The following is a 22733-nucleotide window of genomic DNA, read 5'->3' as shown; positions in this document are numbered from 1 at the left end:
TGTTCTCACAGGTTTCGTGTTTAAAGTCTGTGTAGAGTTTCCTGTTAAAACGGTGTCGTGTTAGCGGCCCCCAAGTCAATAACTAATGATCGTTGCGATGGAAGTGAATCAATCAAACTAACTTTAGCTGGAAAATAACTTTATTAAAGAACTGCTATAAAGCCAAAACAATCTCTGTTACTTTAAACTATCCTTGTATCTCTGTAAAGCCGCTTTGGAACAATCTACATTGTTAAAAGCGCTATATAAATGAACATGCCTTGACTTATTTACCTACTACTCGTCACGCATGATTCAGTGGGCGGGGCTACAGTGATGACGATGTAGAAGTGGGCGTTGATCTTCTGCGGAGGCGGGCTTTCAGAACCAGTCCTTCTCTGAGCTTGCTTTCAGTAAAAGCTGTTTCTGGACTAACTGTGAAGTTCTGAGTTCTGAAACTTACAGGATGTTCGTATAGTATGAGGAACTCTTACATGTCTAAAGATCAAGGAAAACTTTCTCAATTCATGACCCCTTCAAAACAGTTATGGTTGTGAAGCATCTCATGTGCATCAGACACTGTTGTAAATATCACAACACATTTATAACTTGAATATATTTATAAATTAAAAAAGCATTTTTAATCATTCAAATCATATTTCCTTTTATTATTTCTAACACAAAATAGAAGGAAAATACATGTTCACTGAAGGACAGTCCTGATGTTTTTAAAATACAAAGTACAAATAAATCAACAGCTTATTTACCAGCATATATTTCAACATGCATTCAATCAACATGCATGTGAAAATTAGAATAAAGCTCTGATAATATTTGACTTTAAATGTATCTAAAACAGCTAAAACAAGATGAAATATGAAAATCTGTAGAAAGATCTTGTAAACCTGCATTTAAAAATGTAATAATCTCAAATACAGTGCTTGATAATGCATAGTAGATCTTGTATGCTACAAAGTGAGTCAGACTGATAAAACATTGTTTAATAGTTAAAGGTAGAAACTATTTTTTAGATTAAAAGTCTCAGTGCAACACTTACGCAGAGGCAAACATCTCAAAGCAAAGGCCCTGTTTCCACGTGGCATTAAGATGTGTGTGTGTGTGTGTGTGTGTGTGTCCAGCCGAGCGTCTTTCACAACAACCTTCCCTTTCATTTCCTCACTCCATTCATCGCTCTCTCGGAGGCAGAACACGGCACGTCGAGCGACGGAGGACAGAGATAGCAGCTGTGAGTCTGATCGCATCGCTAACATCGGTGGAGAGAATGGGCAAACAGTAGCAAAACACAGATTACCGTACAAAACATGATCAGATAGCATGAATGCCTTGCTTTGCTGAAAGCTGTTTGAACTCAAAGTGCAAAAGAAACAGCCGATATGCATTGACGAGTTTATGGTGTGTGTGTGTGTGTTCAGACGCTGGTGTTGTCTTTGACTGTGTGTGTGCTGCATACTGGGATCTGGTCTGGATCCAGGGCTTTACTGTAGTGGGAATGCCAGTCTCGCTCAAACACAGCTTTCATCCGCTCCACCACAGTGATGTTCCCGGTGAGACGCTGCCGGATCACCACACCGACACCGGCGCTGAAGCCGATCTCCTTCCCCACCCAGTTTAAGTTCCCTAGGGCCCAGAAACATGGTTTAGGAGGAGAAGCCTTAAACACCATCCCCTGTTCATCAGTGAACATGTCCTTATCAGCGGCGGTTCTCACCGAGATACACAGAGCTGTCGGTCACCATGAATCTGCTGCGGTTGATTCTGGAGAGACGTCCATCGCTCTGCTCACGGGGAACGAAGAACTTCTGCGAGAACAACAACACAGTTCACTGTGTAGAAAATTATTGTGATTTTAACGGTAAAAAGGCTGTAAAAATGCTACGGTTAAAAACTGTTAATTGGTCGACAGAAAGTTCCCGCACTATATACGGTGAATAACTGTGACAGATCTAACAGTAAATGTAATGTCATTTTACAGTACGATACCGTAGTTTTTGGACGTGAAAAAGAACAAGTCATTGTATAATTTACAGTGAAAAACCCACAATTCCCTGCGTGACACTTCACATTTGATGTATTTTTGTTGAAATAACTAAGTTTCTTAATCATTTGTTTTCTAATCAGTTATGTACATTAGGGTTTATGTTACATTTAATGTTGTTAAATTAATGTTTATTGCATTTTTAAATGTCATGCGTGTTACCTTGATGGTGTTTAGTGTATGTGTGTGTGTGTGTGTGTGTGACACTGTTCAGTTCTGTATACCAGCATTTACTCTCTTGTGGAAAAGCTGTTTGATGAGCTTTGGATCATCATGTGACTCTCGTCTCTACTGTGATTGGTGGTTGACAGTGTATTACAATGGTACAATACAGATATAAGTACTTAAAAATAGGTTGGTAAATTAACATTATTTCAGATAATGAAATATGTTTTTTTACTGTAAAACTAAGGTAAGTCTATAAAACCTAAAATGTTGCTACCGTATTTTTTACGGTAAATTTCTTGCGACCACAGCAGCCATTTTTTTTACTGTATTTCTTTAAGTGTGCACGTGTTTTCAGTTTAGTGTGTACTCAGAACTTCTTTGGTTCATGACCGAATCAGCATTTTGAATGAATTGTTTGATTTAATGACAGCCACTTGTCGCCACCTACTGGCATGATGATGAATGAGTCTTTCACAATAATAGCCTTTGCCATGTGAATGTGTTAACTGTGCTGAACACACACACTCACCACCTCCAGTGAGCATGTGAGCGACTCCACACACAGCGCTTTCAGAGACCACAGAAAGTTGCGCGTCAGCGGCTCGGTCTCGGTCCCACAGCTTATCAGCACTCGCACCTCCAGCTTTCCCTTCAGAACCAGGGCTTCTCGGAGCATGTTGTCGATCTGTGACCAGTACCTGTGAAGAACACAGAGCAAACATGAACAGAACCGGTATAAATGAAGCACGATCACATTAGAACTGCTGCATGGTACATGCCATCTCTTATTATATTGCAGGTGAACGTGATTTCACAAGTTCAACATGATCCTGGAACAACATTCCAATCGACCAATCAGATTTGAGAGGCAAGTTTACAGTTTATGTCAAGTTTAGTCTTACAACCAGGATTAGGTGCTTCTACATCAGTGTGATTCCCCTATTATTTCCTTTTCCCTTAGGGATAGGTTACGGTTAGGGTTAGGTTTAGGGATAGGGATAAGGTTAGGACTAAATTTTCAGACAGGAATATTGTTCCAGGAACTTGTCTTTTGCCAGCGTCTCTTTTGAGGGCTCTTATAAGTGTGTAATGAACATATCCAGTCTTTGATGTCAAGCAAACATTTAAAAAACGTTAAATGTAAGTCCAACTAAAACGTTTCAGAAAAAGAACAATGTAAAAATAATGTTTTTGTGCTGATGTTTTCAGAACATTATTAAACTTTGAACGAATGTTACTAGAAGAATGTTTGTTTATAACTTTTACAGAACGTTCCCTGTTAGCCGGAATGGTTGTGCTGTGACTAGCTCATCTGATGGGAATATTCCAGCCATGTATTCTGACAGAATCCCTTTCTTTGCAAGCGTCATATAAATCACTGATTTACAGTCAAAACAAAATGTATTCACACACCTTCAACACTTCTCACATTATCAGTTTATTCGCTATAGTTTAGAAAATGGTAATAAAACATGACAAGAACTCAGAGTTATGAACTCAGTTGATATTTGACTGGTTTTGTCCACAAATGAATTATGTTGAATATCTGTCAGCTGTTAAATTTAACTACACCATTAGATAATACCAGTTTAGCTCAACCAATCACCAAGCAATGCTTCATTGTGTTCAGTCTGTGTGTAAAAAGAGCATTAGCAATTAAAGACAAAACACTTCAGCAAAACATGATCAGCTCAAAGTGTCCCAATCATTCTTTCTCCCAAATGTGTATAAATGTCACTGGTAGTCTCTGGATGAAGAGTGTTTGGGTGTAATATGTCACAGTTTACTTTATTTTGCTCTCCTCACTTACATAAATTAACTATAGTGTCCTGCACATACTAGTGAAACAATATCAACAATTATATCTGGTGTCTGAATAATGTTTGGTTTGACTGTATATTATAGCAGATATTATTGGTCAGCCATTGTTTAACAGGACTCACTTGGGTTTGCTGCGGTTGAGCATTGGTAAATAGTCGGGTATGGAGATGTAGATAAAGGTCTTGGCCTCCTGAATGACGCTTTTAATGGCCTCGATGTCTTTCGTCCGGTTTTTTGGGCAGAAAACATCTGGAGAACTCTAGCACAACAAACGATGGGGAAAAATCCATAAATGGAATCATGTTTTGCAGCTTTCTCCTCTCTCACTTTCACTGGCGTAACCCAGTGTAGGACTTTATTCAGTCCTAATATTTGCAGTTTATTTACATACAGTGAGGTTAGAAAAATATGCACAGGAAAACTATGATCAACACTGGGCTAAAGCTCAAGGAAGAGTCTCCACCAAACATGCACTACACGAGACCTTTAAGTCCCCCTGTAGGCAATCATTTTATCCCTTAAAGGAGTCATAACCTAGTATTACATTGGATACCTACTGCTGTATTATAGTCTTTCAGGCCCTTCTAAAAAAGAAAAGTGGAAAAAAAATAAACACAGACCTACTTTTACCCTTATTTCTGAAGGCATTATTGTCTCGCGAGATCAATGCGATGTTTTGGCTGTCGTGGACGCTCTACATGGCTCTGCACGCCAGTTGAAAGGGTTGTTGGGACAGCGTCATTAAAAATGAATTTCATCCACTGGTCCCTGATAGTTTCGTCCGATTTTGGGAGATAAAACACATTTACATGTTTTTTATGGCAATCAACCACAGAGCAAGTCCGGTGTGCACTCGGTTTCTCCATCTTTCTCGACTGAACTGAATATGAGGGGGAGAGGGGAAGGGGGGGCTTCCTGCTGCGGTGTCCATATATGGTATATCCTACTACCTCATGACGTCAAGAGGGAGCTGAAATCAAAATCTCGTATTTGAGTGGGCGTGCACGCGCGCTGGTTTATTTACCCTGAGGTAAACAAACGCTTCACTTTTAAATATCGGCTTCCCGGCCAGTGTATAATCGTTAGTCGATCATAACATACATTGATTCTCGTGGAAAAGTGAAAATTGCAGGTTATGACTCCTTTAAAACTCATCTTTTATCACCAAAATGACATATTTAAATGTTTTTTTCCATGAAAAAAATTTCTTCATGCTTTATAATATCTTGAATGTAACTCGACACCCTTGCCTCATTTAGTATGCGCGGTTCTATGAATACGCAAATGAGCCCCGCCTCCACTCACTCGCTCAGCTCAGAGATCCACTGGTTGACGATCACACGTTGATCTGATTGGTTACAAGGTAGTTTGTGACGTCAGAAACACCAGCGATTTCAAAGCGTGTGTTTGAGACTGTCTTTGGTTCACTGCAGTTTTAAGGAGGAAATACTCAGCAATGGTGTCGACTTATGAACTTACACATGCTTTGTCTTAAAGCATATTAAAAACACCACATAGACACATAAACAACATTAAAAGCTGGATCTTCCCCACAGGGGGACTTTAACTCTCGTGTGGCGTTCTTATTCAGAGTGTGTTCAATGCATGACCCCGAGAGAGGCAATACTTCATCATTCTCTCCTCTGACATATATCACACGTCACAGTAAGAGTGAAGCTGAAGCCTGACTGACTGTGGCCATCATGTTGATGAAAAAACGCTTCTTGTTCATTTTCTGTGAGGACTTCATTGATTGAACAGGATATTAGGCAAGGGAGACCTTTATCTGTAAATCTATAATAGCAAATCTCTCTTTCATAAATGGCACAGAAAACAAACCTCATTAATCTTGCATATCTAACCCGCTCTAGACTGTAGTGCGCCTGCACTAACAAACAAATAAAGCATCATTACAGTGAAGCAAATCAAATGAAGGATCATTTCCGTGTTCTGGGATTTTTCTGGCTCGACTCGACTCACAGAAATGTATGCTTCTGCTTTAGTGTCGTTCAGCCTCAGATCCAGGACCCCTTCTTTGTTGTACAGTGCGGTCAGTCTCTTCGACCATATTGACGGCAGAAAGTCTTTATATTGCAGTTGCCAGTAAAGGCTGAATATCCGGTGCAGGTCCAACACCAGACAGCTGCAGTCGTGAATGATGATGCCAAACTCCTTCATCTGTAGAAATAACACGTCACCTCACTCTCCAGACCAAACACCAGGAAGAACATGCCGTCACACACATTACATTACAATAACCAAATGGACTAAATAAACTTAGTAAAGCAACATGTAGAAGTGGAGTGAATTCAAAAAATGTACAGTACAATACTTGCAATGTTTAATGTAACAGAAATGCATTATTGCTATTTGTTATTCAGCCCACCCTCATCAGGGACAGAGCTTTACAGTTTAGCTTCAGTGCAGGAAAATGGTTCAATAATGCCACAAAACTTCAAAACAGGGTTATGTTCCAAGTACAGCACAATGCCGTTTTCAACCATATTCAACATCAAAACAAAAGCCTTATTCAGGCTTTTACTGTAACATATTATTATTTAAAGGGGTGGTAAAATGCCCTTTTCACAAGATGTAAAATAAATCTCTGATGTTCCCAGAGTGTGTGTGTGAAGTTTTAGCTCAAAATACCTCACAGATATTTTTATATAGCATGTTAAAGTTGTCACTTTTTGAGGGTGAGCAAAAACGCACAGTTTTTGTGCCTGTTGCTTAAAATGCAAATGAGCTGCTGCTCCCGGCACAGGGGGCGGAGCTTCAAGAGCTTGTGTCCTTTTACCTCACACAGACATGCACTGTAAATTTCAAAAACGTTTAGCCTTTTATGTTCAAACCGAAGTCAGAATGAAGGAGAGACTCGAGAAGAAGTGACAACATGTAGACAACGTTTCTGAATGGTTAGTAGATGAATTTATGTAGCTTATGCTTAGTATCTTATAGTCATTGATTAGCATATTCTGTCTTGATAATCGATGAATCGTGCTCCGGGGGCGGGGTTAATGTAAATTTTAGGGTTGGTGATGTCACTAACCCGGGAGGAATGTCGTGTAGTTCCTACCAGCCGTTTGTTGTAGTCCTTAAAAAGTAATTTCTTTAAAAGAAAATATGTCCCTTTGCTTTGAACTTTGAGCGTCGTAACTTTACAGATGTTGTTTCTGCTCAAACAGCAACATTACACACTAACTAAAGTTAGAAAAGTGAAATCATATTCAACCACCCCTTTAAGTTTACATTGTTTTAATATCCAGACTATTGCCATCCAGGTAAACACAGGGACATCTATAGCTTTGCACGTGAGTATAGAGCTCTTCTTTACCGTAGAGAGCGATCTCCAGTCCATGCCGGCACTGCCGATGTACATGTGCGTCCGGTCCACCAGCCAGAAGGAGGAGTTCAGCTGACCTCTACTGAGGGCTGTCATGTTCAGGTAATGCACGTCTGCACCTGATTGGCCAATGAACAAACAGTCACTCTGTTGAATAACCAATGGCAAGCGTTCTCAATATTTTTCACACAAGGTGCTCAAGTTATAAAAGTATGGGGCACCAAGTGTGACAAAATACAGACTATTTCATGACAAGACGCAGTTATACTTTAATGATTTTCACTTTTTTTCCCCATTCTAAACCCAAAACTGACTTACTGTATATGAAATACATTTTTAGTGCTTTTTTATTTATTACTGGATAAGCCCAACAGACCCAATAATCACACACAGGGTTTGAAATTAACTTTTTCACTCACTGGCCAATTTGGCTACTCAATTTTTAAGTTACCGGACAAGAAATTCGCGAAGCAATACAAAATGGAGGATGATTTTGTTGTCCTCTCTCCTCTTAAAAAGAGAAAAAGATAGAGGAAATATTGGGTCCATCCAATCCTGAGATTGCGTAGAGAGGAAGGAGAGTTCCACCTCCCTATCAAGGAGCTGCGGGATTATCCCGAGCGATTCAAAGTTTACCTCAGGATGTCAGTGGCTCAGTTTGATGAGTCTTTATATTCCGCACTTTGTTTGTCATACGGTGGTTTGTGATGCGAGACGAAGTGGATCACCATGTCAGATGCCATTCTGGACTTTTGCGTTCGCTTGTACGGTGGCTCTGAATTGTCAAAACACCTCTCAAAATGCTTGAGCTACGGATGCGAAAAACGCAGAGAATTTAACCGGATCCGAATGCTTTTATTTCGGACGAAGGTTTCGGAGGCAGTGTGTAAACGTGATTGACACAATGTGAGGTCGTATTTATTTTTGAAACGCACGGAAATTTCTGACTCAGTGCGCAAGGACCGTAAGATTCCAGTTCAGAAGTTTTTTATTTGTCTCAAGTTTTCTATGAAGTCTCCAGAGCCAAAACCTCCAGTGTCCCCTATCATACCATCTGTCTCCTATGAGCCCCAGTTATCTTTACCAAGTCAAGTACTTCTCCCAAGCCTCCAGTAGTCCCAGTTCCCAGAGTATCCAGTGGTCCTTCCTAGGGTTTCAAAGCCTGTTGTTGCACTTGTCTACTTTGAGTAGATGAGGGCCAGGAGAATCTGAGCAGGACAAAGCTCAAGGAAGATCCACTGGGAACTGTGAGATGTGGAAACACCGGGAGTGCTCTTAAAAACAGTAGGCACTCACTTTTGGTGCTTTATTGGTTTCTTTGTTGCTCTATTAAATTTCTCTTGGTTTCTTTGCAGTGTTTTATGTCATTTGGACTTGTTTGCGGGTTTAATGATTATAGAGTGTTTCCTATTCATGTAGAGTTATTAATGAATTCCTGCACCTTTACACAGGTGACTTTACAAAGACTTCTTTACAATTGGGTCCAAACACAGAGAGTCTTAAAAGATGGTTGTGCTAGACAGTGGATGTCAAATAACTTCATCTACTCACCACTCCGAGTGAGTGCCTTGAGCTCTGAGGAATCGGTAAGTCCGCTGGCCACCCTCAAACTGACCGACCGAGACCGCAAACGCATCAGCTGATGGAGTAAGATCTGACCCTGAGGACGACAGAAGGCACAGGTCTCTCCCTAATCCAACTCTCTTTAGGAGAAACTCTCTGGAATACACTCAACGTTCTCCATTCAGTCATTGTACAGTTATCTGCATAACCAGGAAAGTTCCTAGACGTAATCAGTAAATGTGTTGTATGTTGACTGTCACCTGTTTGGCCTGAGGAAGATTTGATCCGGACTTGGTGGAGTTCAGTGCCCACCATGGAGACACAATCTCAACAGATCGCCGCGCTTTATCCAGCAGCTCGTGAAGACCGGCGCTCAGTGAAACTGTGTCCTTATATGGAATGGACAGATCTTCTGGAATGTTCTCCACAAGCACAACACTGTGAACACAAGAGGATCGACATTCAACTGAAGGCATATTTTAGCACTGTATAACTTTCCCTCTAATTACGAGGTGTAACCATTTACCCAGGTGTGGAGATTAGCAACAATAAATGCTAGTATTTGTCAGATGTGTTTGTTATTTTATTTTGCACAGGGTTATGTGGGTGTGAGCTTTAATATCCGCTTGTTAAGTTGTGATAATACTGTATCCGGGTCTAAGCCTCCACTTTGTTTCAAGAATACTATTTCAACAGCCATATGAATCAATGTGTGGCCAACTTAATAGGAACATGTTTGTTTTTTTTTCCGGTAGCAATATTGGTGTATATGCTTATTTGCTTTTGGGATCTGAAGGGGTGTTTGGACACGGAAACGGTGAGACTTAACAACCAGGTGTGGATAAATGATTGCCACTAATGTGTACACAATTTAATTCAAACACTTGCTAGATTGACTACAAAGTCAGATGTTTATTTATCATCCTGACAGTGATTCAGCACATTAAATCTTTATCTGGCTACAACAGACAGAATCAGATCACACAGACATGGAATACACAGATCAATGAGAAACAAAACACCTTGATGACAAGACACAGAAGGCCTACAAACACAAAAGAGGTCGGCATATACTGTACACTAATGGGAAAAAATGCAATACAGTAATAGGGTGAACACTGATAATGAACACACTCATACATACATAACTGTATGTATTATGGTGGCTTGCCAGCATTGCCTTAAGCAAGTGTCCTGGTCACGTGGGCTTGAGAAGCGTAGAAATCAGTAGCATCATTCCCTATTTGGCAAAATCCGGTGGGAGATCCTGGGAAAGGTGGAGCCCCTGCAAAGTCAACATGTTCTCCTAAATGACACTAATGCCTCGGTTTTATTGTCTCTAAATTAAAATCCGATTTGAGTAAAACACAATGGTTACATGAAACATGTTATAGTCATAAAGTGGTGCAGTGTGAATTTGTTTAGCAAAAGTACAGATTACCCTCCATAATGAAAACAAAATTATATAAAACTCATGATCATGGCTGTCACAGCCTTAATTTTACACCTTATCTTTCCAAACTGCAAAATAATTGCAGACAATAGATGCTAAAACAGAATAAACAGAATTCTCAAGAGAGTTGTGGTAGTCTAGTGGTTAAGTATGTTGGCTGTTCAAGGTCCCAGACTGACTTCGGGAAATGAGATTTACTGCGATCCCAGTTGTGCATTACCACATCACTCCAACACTTAAAGCATCATTAGTGGCCCCAGAGGGACTTAACTTCTGTCTTATTCTGAAAGTGTCCTCAGATGAGAAGAAGCCTCTGCTAATGTCTTTTCTGCTGCTAAACCCTGTGGATTTGATCAACATTCCTATCCTGTTACAGGGCCTGCATACTGAATCTGTGTAAGAGAATATCTTAAAAGGTCACATGACCCACACTCTGTCCAACACTAAATAGCTCAAAATCAATACTCTCTCTAAATCATATCTTTACAAACCCTTATAATCAAGACCATACAATTGAAGAAGGATTATGTGCCATGAGTACGGCTCACAGTCTCAGGCTTTTTTTTTTTAAATACATCAACTACAAAAATTCTATTAATATTGTTTTTGTGCTTTCGTTTGGCACCCCTAGTGGTGCATAAATGACACTGCGATTTTAACAGCAAATACAGGCGAACTAGACTGCTTTGATTAATTTTGTTAAAATATTTACAAAGTTATGACTTCAGACCAGACCGCCTTGGCCAGGGCTGTACAGTGCGACATATATGACCTATGAAAAGATAGGTCTGTGCGATGAAGAAATGTACCACAGTAGCACGCGTGCGATACAGTTTTGTAAACTCCGTTACTTGTGTTTGTTTTCAGACATGTCGTTCTTGTGCTTATGCGATATCATGATTTTTGATCGTGGATGATTTAATGTCTCCACGATCTGCTTTTGAAGAAATATGGCAGTATCGTACAGCGCACATTCTATCAGTTCTGGCGCCTCAGTCCCAATACTGTAAAACTCGACGTACATTCACATCACATGTAAATGCAGCGGTTGAGTTACACTCACAGGACATTGCACTTATTCACAATCACAAAAGTTCATTATTATATATGCTCGTGCTTTAAAGCTTTGTCGGGTAAACATTTAATTGCCGTTCTGTTCTGACATGATTCACTTTTTCTGAAGCGCGCACACACTGTCAAACAGCGCCAAACTGGACTTTATCTTTCGCGTCTGATTGTGCTAATACTGCCAAATACATACAAGGTTTACATAAACACAGTTGGTTATGTCTAAAGTGAACGAAAACAGTTGAGAGAAAATCGGATTCGAGTTAACTGGTGTCTGTTTCTAGATGCGTGCAGGTCTTAAAGTGACAGCACCAAGCAAACATGCTCTCGCTTGTCCTTAAAGGGATAGTTCACCTCAAAATAATTGGTCATGATTTACTCACTCTCATGTTGTTCCAAGCCTGTATTCACTTCTTTCTTGTGCTTGACTCAAAAGAAGATATTTTGAAGAATGTGGGTATTAACAGAACGCTGGTCCCCAATGACTTCCATAGTACGAAAAAAATAAAATAATTGAGGACCAGCAACTGTTTGGTTATGTATTCTTCAAAAGGTTTTATGTTCAACATAAACATCAGGTTTAAAACAACTTGAGAGTGAGTAAATGATGACAGAATTTTCATTTTTAGGTGAACTATCCCTTTAATGTTAATAAAGAAAAAAAAAAAAAGAGAAAATCACTCACTACTCTTGACTGAAGCACTTCAATACAGTATCTTTAATGAGAATCAATGTATAATTTATACAGTGAAGTGTATATAGCGTTTTATTTATATAATTGTTCATTACATTTCTTGAATGCTACTGTTAAATACTAGCCTGGAAATTCAGACCTAAATCTGAAAGATTAATGGTCTGGCATCGACTAATGAAGATCGGCCAGCTCGAGGGGCGACACCAAGCATGCATTTGAAAATCTCACTGCACGCAATTGGATAACACTACGACCAATCACAACAAGTTATCGCTTAGCTACCAGCGGAGCTCACTGGTGGATTAAACTCTCGCCGTATCCGGTCGGCAAAACAGCAAAAACGCCCTTCTTGCAAAGGAAGGATTCGAGCGCCGTCTTCTGTTCCTGTTTTAGAGAAAAAGCCAAGTCTAACTCGTTCATTGTAGCGGCCAAAGTCGTTTCAAACAACTGGTGGTCATCCATAGCCATCTTGCAATGTTTACTAATGACTTCGACGTCACAGCGCTGTCGTCATCTCTCCTCTGGCCCGCCTATATCAGATAACCCCCTGTGATTGGTGCAGCTCGGATACAAGGGCATAAAATCATGATTTGTGATTTTCCTGAAAACAATCATGATATGTTATTTTTGCCCACCCCTCTACTTGTGCTACAACTGTTTGGCCTGTGCTACAAAACTCTCATCCACTATAGCACCAGTGCCATGTGCAAAAAAAGTGAACGTACAGCCCTGTTGGCAGCTGATATATGCAACTGTCGTAGTGTTGGGATTGTCCAGACCAGCACAACTCAAGGCAGTTGATGTGCCACTGCAGTCGAGGTCCCATCCAGGGCCCAAGGCTGCGTGCCCTTTGCATACAGCGCCCCAACCCATTCTGGAGGCATCTGCTGTAACAACAACGTGTAGCCAGTGCTGAAGCGGTCTCATACGCATCAACCCGAGTGGGGTGACCAAGGAGCCTTGCTTCAGGGGAAATGCTGTTTTCCCCTGAACATATTCAGGCAGTTTAGCACTGACTGTGCACGCTTCATCATGTTGACAGAGTCCTACTCCATACCGAGAAAAGAGATGCTCTGCACAGGGGAGAGCTTGATCTTTTCCCAGTTGACCCAAAGCCCTAGATGGCTGAGGTTCATGAGCACCAGGTCCTTGTGTCCGCACAACAGATCTTGAGATTGAGCAAGAATGAGCCAGTTGTCGAAATAGTTTAGAATGCAAATGCAAGAGCAGTCTCCGTGACTTCGGGAAAGCAGTAGGGAGACAGGGACAGCCCAAAGGGGAGGACCTTGTACTGGTATGTCTGACCCTCAAAGCAAACCGAAGAAACGGTCTGTGTTGAGGAAGAACTGAGACGTGGAAGTACATATCCTTCAGGTCGATTACTGGGAACCAACCTTGAGGATGAATGCACGTGAAGATGTGTTTCTGCATAAGCAGAAAGTTTAAGACTAGCCGATCCAAGATTCGCCGTAACCCACTGCCTTTCTAGGGTTTAATAAAGTAAGGGCTGTAAAACCCTGTCTTCATTTTTGGCTGGAGGGACAGGCTCTTCTGCCAGCAGGACCGCAATTCCGCAATCTTTGCCTGCGACTGAGGTAAAGAGGACGCCGCTGAACCTGGGAAGATGCCTGGTGAACTGAATCACATAGCCGAGTCTGATTGTCACCAAGAGCCAGCGGGATGGGCTGGGAAGTGCTAGCCAGGCTCCGCGGTGGCGGCGCCAAGAGGACAACCAACATACCTGCTGAGGGGCAGCGAGGAGGAGCGCTGGTGCCTAACCCAGAAGCGTAGTATCCGTAAGTAGAGGCAGTGAGTGTGGTGGACACTTACCTGGCTCCAAGGATCCCGCGAGGGGAGGGCCAGAGACACACGAGGAGGCAAAGCGTCCTCAAACTGCGACCTCTTGGCTTGTGGCGAATGTAGAAGGGGGGACTGTAAAAGAGGAAGCATAGAGTCGTTCACTGTCAGACTGCGCCCTGTATGGCCCACAGATTACGGAAACTGCTCTTTTATTGAAAATGTGGGTATCGGAACAGAAAGTAGATTCAAAGAAGAAACAAAAGATTCTCCACCCGGCCCTTCTCACTCAGGGGGAATGAGCAGTGTGTTCACCTCCTCCTGGTCCAGAGCAGCTTCCTCATCTCTGGGCCGCCCATATCAGGGCCGCTTCGATGGACGTTTGGAGGGTGTAGCGGCTGCGTCGCCTTCCTGCAGGAGCCCATCTATCAGTCAGCAACTCAGCATAATGTTGTAGTGACTGACAGATGGGGAACACTACATTATTATGTAATTGGTAGACATCAACCATCAGATCTATTCAAACACATTTTTTTTAAATAAATTTCCATTAAAGTCTTTGTAATATAGGCGATGAAGAGCCAGAGGTCAATTATGCAGGTATTTTACACCAATACATTTACCTATAGTCATTTAACAGACACTTTTATCAAAAGTGATTTACAAGTAAGGAACACCAGTGATTTGCAGTCCATTTGAAATTTCAGAAGAATGATGTGAATTTGCTGACAACAGCGCAGTTTCTTGAGTAAAGCTGTCTTGACTTGACAGTCTTGGATGTTGTTCTTCAGTCTCTCTTTCCTGATGTAATTTGCGTATTTTGGCATGCTGTCCGAGAGGGCTTCGAGCTCTGTATTTTGGCCCAAACTGTATCCCTGGCTGTGATAGGAACCAGCCATGATTGAGGAGTCGGAGTGGTGAAGAAATGCTGAAAACTGTCAAGGAACATAGGTGAGTCGGCTATGTGTATATTAGGGCTGTCACTTTACGTTCGAAAATCAATTAAATAATCGATCGGACCAACCCAACACAAGTTTCGAAACCAAAAAAAGGGAATCGATTTTAACGGCCTTCTCTCGAAACGCGTCCAGCTCGTCACGATACGCTCGCAGCAAACACGCGTCACACAGCAACTGCAGGTTCTGAGACACACACATAACAGCAAATTATAGCCTACTTCTGCATAATGTGTCTCTTTTTACAACAAAAACGTGAATTCTGCCGGTATTCAGACAGTCTCATGCATACAGATTCGGCTACGGGCTACAATCGTCTACGTAAGCGAAATTTGCTTGACATTTCTAATCGTAAACACGTTGAATCCTGCAGTAATGTTTTTCATTGATATTATGGCAGTCCACTCTGCTTATATTCCAGAGCGCAGGGCTGATGGTGCGTTGTAGCTGGATGGGAGGGCTCTTGAATCATCAAATGGGGAAATCACTGCTGCGGCATTGGAGAAAAAATTTACCAGAGAAACTGAGCTCCTAAAATGTAAGAAGGCTAAAAGGGATTGGTACGGCTGAATTGGTGATGGGAGACTGAAAATTTTAATGAAATGGCCTTTTTTCATTTGGTCTGTCTTAATTTGTTTAATGAAGTAAGAGATGGTTTTGCCATCTAGCACTGATAAATCTGTAATTGTGGGATGGATTTTTGGGTTGATGCTGGACATGATGGCGAGTACTGAGCATCTGAGAAAACTGAAAAAAGCCAATATAAGCATTACATCGGTTGTGCGAGTGGTATTGATGGAGTTGTAGTCTAGGTGGAGAGTCGATATACATTTGGGGATTATGTGTAGAGTTATGGGTTTTCTGGCATCTCAGTGGGTGGGTTGGGTTCTTTGAATGCCTTTGATAAGAGGGGATGTTTGTGAATTGGTTATTTCGGAAGAGGGTGAACCGAAAATAAGTTTATGAAAAAATTGGATTCTGCTTACTTTACCCTTAATGGAGACAGCTTGGAGGTTTTAATGATGTTTAGATGAGTTACAAATTAGGTAATAATGAGAAGAGAAAAACCGTGGAAAAAACAGGCTTTATGTGAGGTGAAAGGACATCTCTAAGCAGTCAAGTTAGTTTGTAAGGTTCTAGGAGAGACGGCTTGAAGAATGTAGTTGAGAGAGGTGTCAAGAAGGGGTTTCAAATGTTGGTTTAGGGGAATATCAGTTCTGGATGATGAGGTACTGGGGTTGGGTCCATCTCTGGTGCCAGCAGCCTGAATTTCTGAAAAGCAAAACGAGAGAGAGTCAGCTATTTGATTTTTGGCCCCGGGAACGTGTTTGGCAGTTATTAAGGATGCTCCAATCAGGATTTTTGGAGCCGATCACCAATCGTCGATCACAGGAAGCAGTATCTGCCGATATGATAACCTATACGATACAATCTATCTGAAGCCTTCTTTTTATCATGTAGAATGGGAAATTTATAGGGATGCTCCAATCAGGATTTTTACAGACATTCATTCAGGGCCAGAATTTCATTTTCGAAAATGGAGGGAATGCCCACCTTAGGTGAGAGAGATAAGGCTGTTTCTGCTTGTGATCGGGGAATTGTGCGGGGCTGAGAGATCGATTATTAAGCGTTTTTTACCTGAAAATTGTCTGGTAACCACTCCAATGTTACGTGGAACAGCACATTTTGCTGAGAACAGCTTGTGGTAAGTATGAAAGTGAGATCCTCCGTAAGATAATGCAAGCTCTGCAATTATTGCGAGATAATCAATCAGCTGTCATCTCCTATGTGGAAATGCGGTGCAGATGATTTCGCTATAGCGATTAAAGGCGATGGAAAATTCGGAAAAAGAAAGTAATTAAGTAAATTAAAATAATGGATTATTGGCTGAATTCTTTAAGGTAACTGAAAAGTCACGACAGTCAATTTGGCAGTCTGAAACAGAAGGAGGGAGTAAGAATAATAGGGAAGATAAATCAATATCCGTACCTGTGAGTATCTGTGCTGTGATGTTGCTGGCGGTTCCAAGGCAGTAGCGTTTGGTGGGCTTTCCGGAGGAGAGAGTGAAATGAGATCTAGCTTGGGGGAGAGTGTTAGGAGGAAGAAAGGCCGGGGCTGAGGCCACTTGCTGAGGCAGCCTCACGCTTCGGTCGTCCCCTGGATCCTGGGGAGGAACAAGGAGGGTAGAAAAAGGGAAACAGGGCAGGAAAATAAGGCATCTGTGAAGCTGGGCGGAGGGAAGAGGAGAGTGAGTCCTGGAAGTGGTGGAATCTGGGGCGTAGTCCAGAGTTGATGAAAGCCTGCTGCCGCGGCCTGATACTAAATGAAGGCCCGGTCTTGCGAGGGAAGGAGACGGTGTTCTTTGTGAACGGGAAGTCGGGGCCCGACGATTCTTGCTCGCTTTGTTAGCGACCTTGAAGGGTGGAGTGGATTTTGGAGAAGGGAAAGCTGATTGTAGGGAAACAGACAGGTCATATAATTGAGCTTTATTCATTCTCCTAGAGAAATGGACATCCGCGTCGATTAGCGATTAGCGTAAACTCAGCACTGTCCATTGCAGGGACTGTTGGATGGGCGTCTAGGAGTTCGGGAAACAGCACGGATGGGCCGACGTCCATTCGGTAGCGCCAGAAACTCAGTTGCAGTGTCCGGCGGAGCGCGAGGACTCCTGGCATCAGTGGAATGTGGTGAAGGATCCTGGGAAAGGAGGGACTCGTCATCAGACGGGAAGAGTTCGATCTCTGACATTGTGACAGATGGGTGGGACCAAATGCTGAAAACTGTCAAGGAACATAGGTGAGTGTATATACTGTAGGCCTCCTCTCGTGCTGATTGGATACATCATTTGAACGTGTTCCTCCCGAAAATTTGTAAATAAAACATAATTTAGTGGGGCAAGGAAAGGTAACAGAAATTGCGCGCATATTTTGAAAATGCGCATAAGAAATCCTGGATGGAAACAGACATGCAAATATACTCTCAGAATTAACATAGAAATTGTATGCGCTCAACGCAGATTATCTTGAGTTTTGCATTAGTTCAAATGCGTGTTTTTCACATCCTAATGACGCGCTTTGACCGGTTGTGCATGTAAAACACCATGCCATTATGCATTAAGCCCAACAAAAGGTCTGTCGGCAGTTTATAGTCACAGCCATTTTGCACACGGGAGCTTGCAGGTGTTTACGGATGAGCATAGCTGCCATTTAACCCCCCGTCACTCATCAGTTCTACTCAGCAGTCCTCACAGCATTTAATAAAACGATGTCCAACAACAGAAAAAACCCTCAAGATATAATGCGTAATACCTAACAATCATGCTAATGAGCTAGAACATGAAAAAGCCAGCTCTGCATGCAAAGATTTAAAGAGGACTCAAATATCCATAGCGACTTGCATGCATAAGTTTCAGAAAACCACTTCCAACATAACAGAAGTGCATCGAGGTTTATTCTCTATATGATATGTTGCTTGTAATGCGTTATAAATGCAAATAGCACTCAACTCCAATAAATCATTGACTAAACATGGCACAAATCACTTTGTAGCGGCTTTTCTTCCACTTCTTAATGACTGTTTTTATAGTTATCGTTATTATACTTCATTTTCCTGAACATATGTTCATAAAACAAATATATTTCCGTGGTGTATGAGATGGGGGATCCCCCAAAGGAGGTACAGGATCAGATTTCAGAGCTGCTGAATCCGGGTCCTGCTGGTTCTGGCACAAATTAAGCAGGCCGGGTTTTTTTGGCCTTAGCTTTTCCGGGTCAGTTCGTCTACCTCGGGATGTTTCACCAATTGTAGTGTAAATGCAGATATCAAGTGTGGGTCACAAGAAGTTGTAAGCTGGTTGTCAACAAAATTGGAAATAGTCAGTGTCAGGGGTGAGTTTTGCTTACCGGCAGGTTCTGCTACAGTTATCTGCAGTGATGCCGTCCTCGTCATCGCCCCACACATCTACAGCAGAGAATATTAATGCTATCAGGAGAGCACAGCAGCACACCAGCGCAAAGATCACAATGCATTTGTGCTGAGACTGCAAGAAACAAGAGGAAGAAGCAAAGACACTCATTCAGAGGTAAAGTTTAGACATGAGTAGTTGCTTTGCTGTAGAGACAAACATCAAACCCCAGCCATGTGCAGAAGGAAACCACTCAGTTTATCCATGCTGTACTACAAGTGTAAAAGAGTGGTTAGTGTCCAAAATCTACCAGCTGTCGTGTAGTTATAGTGAAGATGGGAATCATTAGTTAAAGGGTTAGTTTACAATTTCATTCAAAAATGGAATTTATGTCATTAGTTACTCTCCCTCATGTCGTTCCAAACCTGTAAGACCTTTGTTCATCTTCGGAACACAAACTAAGATATTTTTAATGAAATCCGAGAGGTTTCTGACCCCACATAGACAGCAACGTCATTGCAACGGTCCAGAAAGGAAGTAGAGACATTGTTAAAATAGTCCATTTGACTACAGTGGTTCAACATTAATGTTATATGAAGTAACGAGAATACTTTTTGTGCTCAAAAAAACAACAACAAAAATAATGGCTTTATTCAACAATTTCTTCTCGTCTGCATCAGTCTCCTATGCTGTTTACGTTGTAAATACAGTGCTCATTATTGGCTGCTCCTGCGTCAGCGTCACACGCATGCGTCGGCCAATAATGAGCCAGCATTCTGACAAATAACCTAGAAGCGCTGCACTGTGTTTACTTCGTGATCAGTGAAGGAGACTAATATTGAAGAGAAGAAATTGTTGAATAAAGTCATTATCTTCGTTTTTTTGCGCACAAAAAGTATTCTTTTTTGGAACAACATGAGGCTGAGAAAATGTCATTTTGGGGTGAACTAACCCTTTAACTGGTCATTGCCTACCTCATATACTGTGAAAAGTCTTAGGGCCCTATCTTGCACCCAGCGCAATTGACTTTGTACACCGACGCATGTATCATTCCTATTTTGCACCCGCGCACAGCGGACTTCTCCCTCCACAGACGCACGTCGGTTAACTAGGGAATGAACTTGCGCTCCCGGGGGCGGTTCAGCGCAAAGAGGAGGCGTGTTCCGGCGCAAACGTTCCCTCATGCTATTTTGCAGGTTTAGAAAACAATTCCGTCACTGACCGAAAAAAAATAGTTTAAAGTCAGTGGCGCGTTGCGCATGTTAATCATATGCTATTTTAAGGGCGCATGCTTGGCCATAATCAATGTAGCGTGTGCACAACACGCATACACTTTGATTCTCTCATCTACACAGAAGCAACAGTTTTCATTTTTGCAAATCATACATTATTACAATAGATAGATAGATTTGATAGACAATTTATTATAAAAGCATACATCTAGCTTACACATTTACCCAAATTATCATATGCCTGTTTTACCGAAGCTAATTTGGGTGTGTTTCTCCATCCCCAATGTCACTTCTCGGTGTTTTACGGCCCTGACGAGAGCGTCGGTCTCCTCGGCTGTGAACCGCTCCTGGTGTGCGTCTGGCAAATCTGCCGTTACAATACCAATCCGCCATGGAACAAGCGCGCCTGCTCTTAAAGGGAATGTGAGATGTCGCTCTGATTGGTTTATTTCACGTTACGCCCAAACCACACCTATGAGTAATGAAGCTACTTCAGACCAACACATTTTAGTTCCGAGATCCGCCCACAAAGTTACTTGCGTTTTGCGCTTGATACTTGTGTTTCAGATCGTTAAAATAGGGCCCTTTGACATTCATTTTAAAGAAGACCTATACTGCCCTTTTTCAAAGTCTTGATGTTGTTTTTGGGCTCTACTAGAGCAGGTTTTCCTGCTTGAATCTTGATTATTTTCCCCATATTCTCCATTGTTGCAGTTCCTCTCTTCCCAGTCTGTAAGTAGCCGTGTTTCAATTACCCTTCAAATTGCGAATTGAAAATATGCCCAGTAAAAACTCACATAAATCACAAAAAAGATTTTTACGCTCGCATGAGGTGGTTTTTCAGGCAATTCGAAAAAAGAATATTTCACAAAACTGCAATGGAAACAGCATTTACAGGTCACCTGACGTACGTAAAAGTCGATCAGTCTTTAAAGGCAGCATGGTATGTTTGAACAGAAGACGAGAAGGAGTTCTTCATTAAACTCATAACAGACAAAAGTCTCACAGGAATACTGGATTCTAAACAACACAGAAATGCTACAATTTATCAAGAGCTTGAAGCAGAAATGAGGAGAATCTCCCAGAAACTCCTGCAATGTGCCGGTCCCAGTATAAGGGTCTTTCCTTGACATTAATGTTGGAAAATACGCCTACGTCTCCTTCGATTAAAAATAATGGCTAGTGCGGGTGGCTGTGATATACGCAAACCTACCAACATCTGTTGCCATGATTTTTGGAATGATTTATCGTGAAAGGAAAAAATTACGTTTTAGTAGCATAACATCGGTTAATGGAAAAAACATAATTTCGCAATAGTTTATAATAATTTATCGACATTTAGAAAATCCCAAAAGATAAAAAATATAAACCTGACGGCCTCTGCTAGAAATCTTATAATGGGCCGTTGTTGGATCTTCCATCAGGACAATGATCCCAAAACAAACATCAAAATTCTGTACGGAGGAATGAAGGATCTGGAGGGATTCTGTACGGAGGAATGAACGATCCGGAGAGATTCTGTATGGAGGAATGAAGGATCTGGAGGGATTCTGTACGGAAGAATGAAGGATCCGGAGGGATTCTATATGGAGGAATGAAGGATCTGAGGGATTCTATATGGAGGAATGAAGGATCTGGAGGGATTCTGTACGGAGGAATGAAGGATCTGAGGGATTCTGTACGGAGGACTGAACGATCCGGAGAGATTCTGTACGGAGGAATGAAGGATCTGAGGGATTCTGTACGGAGGAATGAAGGATCTGAGAGATTCTGTACAGAGGAATGAAGGATCCGGAGGGATTCAATATGGAGGAATGAAGGATCCGGAGAGATTCTGTACGGAGGAATGAAGGATCTGGAGGGATTCTGTACGGAGGAATGAACGATCCGGAGAGATTCTGTACGGAGGAATGAAGGATCCGGAGGGATTCTATATGGAGGAATGAAGGATCTGAGGAATTCTATATGGAGGAATGAAGGATCCGGAGGGATTCTATATGGAGGAATGAAGGATCTGAGGGATTCTATATGGAGGAATGAAGGATCTGAGGGATTCTGTACGGAAGAATGAAAGATCTGGAGAGATTCTGTATGGAGGAATGGAGGATCCAGGAGAGATTCTGTACAAAGGATCTGGTGAGATTCCGTACGGAGGAATGAAGGATCTGAGGGATTCTGTACGAAGGAATGAAGGATCTGGAGAGATTCTGTACAGAGGAATGAAGGATCTGAGGGATTCTGTACAGAGGAATGAAGGATCTGAGGGATTCTGTACAGAGGAATGAAGGATCTGAGGGATTCTGTATGGAGGAATGAAGGATCTGAGGGATTCTGTACGGAGGAATGAAGGATCTGAGGGATTCTGTACGGAGGAATGAACGATCTGAGGGATTCTGTACAGAGGAATGAACGATCTGAGGGATTCTGTACGGAGGAATGAACGATCTGAGGGATTCTGTACAGAGGAATGAAGGATCTGGAGAGATTCTGTACGGAGGAATGAACGATCTGAGGGATTCTGTACGGAGGAATGAAGGATCCGGAGAGATTCTGTACGGAGGAATGAAGGATCTGGAGAGATTCTGTACGGAGGAATGGAGGATCTGAGGGATTCTGTACGGAGGAATGAAGGATCTGGAGGGATTCTGTACAGAGGAATGAAAGATCTGAGGGATTCTGTACGGAGGAATGAAGGATCT

General features: G+C 41.9%; 1 protein-coding gene across 1 annotated transcript; it reads right to left on the bottom strand.

Moving 5' to 3' along the window:
- Positions 1-622: 622 nt before the first annotated feature.
- On the bottom strand, positions 623-19068 carry LOC311279649 (uncharacterized protein; the record flags this gene model as incomplete). The annotated part of the gene is made up of 16 exons (XM_084391277.1): positions 623-1617; positions 1709-1799; positions 2733-2901; positions 4147-4283; positions 6005-6202; positions 7359-7486; positions 8919-9027; positions 9191-9368; positions 10075-10137; positions 10604-10775; positions 13203-13293; positions 13976-14121; positions 16888-17346; positions 17447-17595; positions 18801-18937; positions 19030-19068. 16 exons carry the CDS (start codon positions 19066-19068, stop codon positions 1409-1411), a joined length of 2475 nt encoding a protein of 824 aa, XP_084247403.1. The 3' UTR covers positions 623-1408.
- Between the last annotated feature and the right edge of the window lie 3665 nt (positions 19069-22733).

This window comes from Rutilus rutilus (genome assembly GCF_951802725.1).
Source record: "Rutilus rutilus genome assembly, chromosome: 20".
NCBI classification, from domain to species: domain Eukaryota; kingdom Metazoa; phylum Chordata; class Actinopteri; order Cypriniformes; family Leuciscidae; genus Rutilus; species Rutilus rutilus.
This window is presented reverse-complemented; position numbering and strand designations above follow the sequence as displayed.